Source organism: Trypanosoma grayi (genome assembly GCF_000691245.1).
Source record: "Trypanosoma grayi strain ANR4 Tgr_125_V1, whole genome shotgun sequence".
NCBI classification, from domain to species: Eukaryota; Euglenozoa; class Kinetoplastea; order Trypanosomatida; family Trypanosomatidae; genus Trypanosoma; species Trypanosoma grayi.
Genome location: NW_008825744.1, coordinates 6,236 through 12,311, shown reverse-complemented (window position 1 = coordinate 12,311; position 6,076 = coordinate 6,236). Strand labels below are relative to the sequence as shown.

At 52.8% G+C, this 6,076-nt stretch overlaps 3 protein-coding genes across 3 annotated transcripts; all 3 read left to right on the top strand.

The window, feature by feature from the left end:
- Positions 1–270: 270 nt before the first annotated feature.
- Positions 271–1,818, top strand: DQ04_01251060 (mitochondrial oligo-U binding protein TBRGG1; the record flags this gene model as incomplete). The annotated part of the gene is made up of 1 exon (XM_009310456.1): positions 271–1,818. The coding sequence occupies one exon, from the start codon at positions 271–273 to the stop codon at positions 1,816–1,818; it is 1,548 nt and encodes a 515-aa protein (XP_009308731.1).
- Positions 1,819–2,238: 420 nt separating this feature from the next.
- On the top strand, positions 2,239–3,633 carry DQ04_01251050 (hypothetical protein; the record flags this gene model as incomplete). Its single annotated transcript, XM_009310455.1, has 1 exon — positions 2,239–3,633. One exon carries the CDS (start codon positions 2,239–2,241, stop codon positions 3,631–3,633), a length of 1,395 nt encoding a protein of 464 aa, XP_009308730.1.
- Positions 3,634–3,953: 320 nt separating this feature from the next.
- Positions 3,954–5,333, top strand: DQ04_01251040 (putative rac serine-threonine kinase, putative,protein kinase; the record flags this gene model as incomplete). The annotated part of the gene is made up of 1 exon (XM_009310454.1): positions 3,954–5,333. One exon carries the CDS (start codon positions 3,954–3,956, stop codon positions 5,331–5,333), a length of 1,380 nt encoding a protein of 459 aa, XP_009308729.1.
- Between the last annotated feature and the right edge of the window lie 743 nt (positions 5,334–6,076).

The following is a 6,076-nucleotide window of genomic DNA, read 5'->3' as shown; positions in this document are numbered from 1 at the left end:
CGTGGTGGTGGCGGCAGACGTGACTACGGTGATCAAGGCAATCAGGGTGACTGGGGTGGCCAGCGTGGTGGTGGCGGCAGACGTGACTACGGCAATCAAGGCAATCAGGGTGACTGGGGTGGCCAACGTGGTGGTGGCGGCAGACGTGACTACGGTGATCGGCACGGCCGTGACGATGATGCTGGAGGATACGGGCGGGGTAGGTCTGCACCAGCAGGCTACTCGGCCCGTGTGGGCCGTACTCAAGATGGCCGTGGTGCCGAAGACGCGATGCCAGCAGGACCATTCGATGAACAGGCTGCCAAAGGCCTGTTTGAATTGAAGCGTCAGTACAAAAATGCAAAGACAGGGAAGGACCGACGCGATATTCAACGCGAGGCACGTCGCATTATTCGCCGGGCACGCATAGATCCGTCAACGCAAGACGAGAAAACGGTGACACTGCTTCTTAACTGTGCTGCCACATTCCGTAGCTATCCACATTCGGAGGGGATCAAACTGGCAACCCAGTGGATGCGCCAGAACATTGATGCCCTATCCCCACAAAATTTGGCGCTTTTTGCCAATGCCATCGGTGCACTCTCGGTGATAGATAGCGATACCATCTTGCTTCAGGAGGTATCTCCGGCAGTGCAGTCTGTCTTTACACAGATGAGTCCTGTAGAAATGGTAATGATTCTGCAGGCCTTCCAGCGTGAAAGGGTCACTGCTAACGCCTCCTTGCAGGAGTCTATGCTGCAACAGTTAGCGTCCTGTGTGCCGCAGATGCCTGCACCACAGTTGTCTACGTTGGCAGGTGTCCTGGTGACCGCTCCCCTCCGAAAAAGCGATGAGGCGGCCTGGCGAGAGCTGACAAACACCGTTTTTTCAAAGGCTGTGTCTGGTGCCGACAATATGCATTCCCGGGAAGTCATCACGTTACTGAAGGCTGCTCCGTGTTTGTGCGTCCCTGAGGAGCATAGTCTTCAACTTATTAAACGAGCTATAGCGACGGTGGGGTTTCATACGGAGGAGCAGGTCGGTGAGCTTCTAGAGGCTGTGGCGGGTTACCGCAGTCAAGAGAAGGCACCAGATGAGGAGTTGCAGAGACAACTTGATGAATTGGTCAGTATTCTTTGGAAGCGACTTGAGAAGGTGGCACCGTATGCTGATGTGACAAGTGCGACATGGATCATGCGCCAGGCACGACTGTGTGGCGTGGAAATTCCCCCTGCCATCGCAACAGCCTTGTTGGAGGCAGTGTCAAGGGAGTTCCGCTACCACCGCCACACCTTCCGCCGATGCGCGGCTCTGGCGGATGCCCTGGCGGAGCAGAAGGTGCCAGCCAAGGCGCTGCTGCAGATGGTTGGGGACTACTGTGTTGGCAAGCGTCCCCCACGCGAGGATAGAGACGGCGCCGATCCAGAAGAAGAAGACGACACACCGAGGGAGGTCCGCATGGACATCTACGCACGTTTCCTCGGCGACCTGACGAGGGCGCGTATTGCACTGGAGAAGGCCCACAGCGCAAACCCTGAAAATGGGGAGCCGGGTGAAAGCCTGGCTGTTGTCCTCCCACAACGACTGGAGGAAAGTGTTCTCGCTGCTTCGCCACGGGAGGTGTTGAAGTGTGCCCGATCGATCTGCGTCTCGCCTACGAGTTGCCGCTTACACAACCATGCGAATGATGAAAAGCTTATGTCATTGGTGGAGCAACGCGTCACCAGGGAGCGCGAAAATTTCCTGATGGAGGTGCCAAAAGAAACTTTAGAGAGATTCATTACTGCTCTGAGCGACGCGCCTCGCGCGCAAAAAATCGTTGAAACTCTCTCCCGGTGAAAAATTCGTCCAGAAAGGGTGTAAGGACACAACCATTCACACACACACATATGCACAATTTCACACAATTAACAAACAATCGGAAATACGCGAGAGGCACCCTCTTTGCGCTCCTCGTATGAGCTCATCATCGCTTGAAGACGAGAAAAAGGCTCGGATGGGGTGGGCGGGGAGGGACAGTTGTACGGACCGTACAACGATGCTTCACATAGGGATCAAGGAATTGATATATACCGCTTTTCTTTGCCTTCATTTAAAATTTGCGTCTGACTTCTTTGTGTGCCACCAATTGTACTGTCTCACGCGGAATACTGTATCGCTTCAATCTTTATTCAAACTTTCTATGCATCTTTATACAGCACAGGCGAAGAGTTCCATAGACATCAAGAGAAATAGAAGCACAGTTTTGTATGATAATCGATGTCGGGTTTGTGGAGTTTCAGTGACGTTGCTGTTCCACATTACCAATGCATGAGCGGCAACGTGAGAAAGTCGCTGCCTACAGCCGCCGATGATTCATTTCACAGTGCGCCCGAGGAGATCGGTGCTGCGTCATTGACAGACCCAATGACGGCATTCAGTCTGACGGCTGATGTGGATGGAGCCATCCAGGATGCACAAAATGAATGGCTTGAACGCACAGTGGGCGCTGTGTTGACGTCCCCGTATCACTTGCGGCTGCACCAACACGAGGCGTTAAATGTGGCGAGCGCACACCGCGAAGATTGCGTGAGCCGAGGAGACGGATGTGGGCTCTTGGACGCGGAGGACATGGCGGTCGTGAGGAGCTTGTTGAAATTGAAGGTTGCCGATGATACGAACAAAGGCCACACTCGTACGCATCATCATCATCATCATCATCATCATCATCAACAGCAGCAGCAGGAGCAGCGGCAACAACAACAACAGCGGCGGCGCTGCCGTCCAGCCGCACCTGCNGCGGTCGTGAGGAGCTTGTTGAAATTGAAGGTTGCCGATGATACGAACAAAGGCCACACTCGTACGCATCATCATCATCATCATCATCAACAGCAGCAGCAGGAGCAGCGGCAACAACAACAACAGCGGCGGCGCTGCCGTCCAGCCGCACCTGCACCGCTAGTGCTGCACACGGCAGAAATAGCCTCCCGCCGAGGAAAGTCGCGAAACTTTGACATGATAACTGACGGTGGCTCGGACGCAATGAGCGTAGAGGCTCAGAGCAACGTGCCCAACGGTCGGGGAGCACAAGAGATCGCCCAACCACGGCACATAGGTTTGAACGCTAAACACGCCCCTGAGAAGGTGAGACTTGCTCCGCCACCAGTGCGGTGCGGCTTTGTAGAGCGCATGGAAAGGCGAGCAGCACAGCGACGGGCAGCGCGCTCCGCACTGGGAGCTGCTCGAGTGTTGGACAGCTCCGCTAGCGCTTTGCCCACTGCACAGGGTGTGCCATCTCCAACTGGAGTGCAGACGGCGTTGGTTTCGCTGGGCGATGCCTTGCCGCTGGAAGTACTGGACGCCTTTGTTTCGATGGAGATAGATCTGGCCGATGACAGCTTTGCCGACCGTGGCTACGAGTTGGACCGTATTGCACGCCAGTGGCACTCTGTTCAGCTGAAGAGAGTAGTGTGGAGACGATGGCGTCGGTTTAAGTGCAGTCAAGCAGGCAAGGGTGTTTGCAACACCGATCCTGTCGTGGTGAGCATCACGGATGACCGTGCCGTAACGGAAGTGCTTCAGGATGTGCGACAGATGCGTCTCCTTAGGTGGTACTTTGTCTTGTGGGTTGCGTTTGTAGAGGCGACGCGTAATGGGTGTATAGCTGTGAGCTGATTACCTCATCCCAGAATGTTGTGTGCTGAGAAAGTTGGGCATTGTGGGGGACCTGCGTTCTGTGCCTTGTTGTTGTTGTTTTTTGGCCACGCCTTCCTTTTGCCTCTTCTGTCGATTCTAAGGAGCATCACAAGGAAGCCGACAGTGCAAGGCAAACAGAGAGCAAAGTAAAATAGTAAGTTGTAGAGTTTGTGCGTTGCGCGAACGGCGAGTTGACTCAGAAGAAGCAGCAACAGCGGCAGTAGAAACATCGTCATCGAATTCAAAAAAAAAAACAGAAAATACGGAAAGAAAATATACAGTGGGATTGGGAAAAAGAAATGGCACCAGACTATGCAGGCTACCTACAGAAGGCGGGTGGAAGGTTCTACACGAAAAACTATACCCGCTACTTCGAACTCCATGGTTCCATGTTGTATTACTGGAGGGATAGACCCTCGAACCCGAACGAGGAGCCTATTGGGAGCCTCGACCTCACGAATATCCGGTCCATCGAGGACGAGAGAAGGCCAATGTCATGGACAATTGAGGGTGATAAACTTCCCAAGGCCTACACCTTCACTGCTGACACTGCTGAGCAGAAAGAGACATGGATAAAAAAGATGATGAATTTGGATCCGTCCCACACTGCACAGCTCGGGACGGCAGAGCACAGCAGCGAAGAAGAAGAAGAGGTCGTCACTGTCTACACTGGGGAGCGGCGCAAAGTGTCGCTGGACGACTTCGAGCTCAAGGCAACAATTGGGAGGGGTTCATTCAGTCAAGTCTTTTTGGCACGTGAAAAGAGCACAGATGAGGTCTATGCTATAAAGGAGATGAAGAAGGAAGTCATCGAGCGAGAGAACATGGTGGAGCACATTTTTGCCGAGAAGTTCATTCTTCAGAAGATCAGCCACCCTTTCATCGTATCGCTTCACTACGCTTTCCAGACGAGGAACTGTCTCTACCTTGTGCTGGACTTCCTCTCAGGTGGCGAACTGTTCTACCACCTTGGCTCCGTCAGGGTGTTTGACGAGTACCGGGCCAAGTTCTACTGTGGGGAGCTTGCCCTCGCGGTCGCGTACTTACACAGCCACGACATCATCTATCGCGACCTCAAGCCGGAGAACGCCGTGCTGGACAAGGATGGCCATGTGTGCCTCACGGACTTTGGACTGGCGAAAATGGACATCAGCGATGCTAGTAACTTCACCTTCTGTGGCACGCCGGAATACATAGCGCCCGAGTTCCTTCTTGGCATGCCGTACGGAAAGGCAGTGGACTGGTGGTCACTGGGCATTCTGCTGTACGAGATGCTGGAAGGTATTCCGCCTTTCTACTGCGATAATGTTAACGCCATGTACGACCAGATCCTAAGCGCGGAGTTGAAGTTCGGCAATGGAGGCGGCGGTGATGATGATATGCCAGCGATATCAGAGGAGGCTCAGGACCTTCTTCGTCGACTCCTAGACCGTGATCCCGAAAAGCGTCTGCAGGATTTGGAAGAGTTCAAGAAACACCCATTCTTTCACGACATTGACTGGGATAAACTGTATCGGCGAGAGATTGAGCCACCGTTCCGGCCTAACAGCAACGCGCTACGCAATTTCGACCAGGAGTTCACGTCACTGGAACCACGTGTGACTCATCAGGATGAAGACGGCGGAGAGCACACCAATGTTGCCGGTTTCACCTTTGACGGGAATGTGGGATCAGCGTAGTGCCCTATCACATCGTGCTGTTATCATCATCATCATCTCCATCATCTCCATCCTATTCCATTCTATTCATTTTCATAGCATCGCCTGTGTTTCTCTTTTTTTGTTTCTCGCGTGCGTGCATGCGCACTCACTTGCATATATATATATATATATATATATGGATTGCCCGCTGATTTGGGAGTGGATCAAGCGAAAATGATTCTTCGCTCGAAGACGATCAGGAAAGCGGTTACAACTGAAAGAGAGAAGAGAGGTGATGGTGGCGGCGGTAGTGGTGGTGGTGCGAAGGGAAGTGGCCGGCTTCACAGCATTGCGTGTTTGTGTGTATGTATATGCCTGTGTGTGTGGGCGCACTCCTGTTCCCTGAATTCGCGTGACGGGCCTGAGGAGAGAAGAAGAAGAAGAAGAAAAAAAGGACGAAAAAGAAGCGAGGGGTTGAGGTGAAATGGGGTTGGGGAGGCGTCGTGTTTATGTAGACGCCGTAGTCTCGTTCGTCTGCTGTTAGCTGTTCTTTTCGTTTTGATTGTTTTTGCTTGTGTTGTTTGTTTTGTTTGTTTCACGTTTTCCCGATGTTTGGATCCTTGAACGAGAGGAGAAATAAACAACAAAGAGGAGGCGCCCCCCCGGAAGAGAAGAAAGAAGGAAAAAGAAAAGAAAAGAAAAGAGCAAATGAAAACAAGCAGATGAAGCGGAGGAGAGTGGCGAGAGAGAGAGAGAGAGAGAGAGAGAGAGAGAGAGAGAGA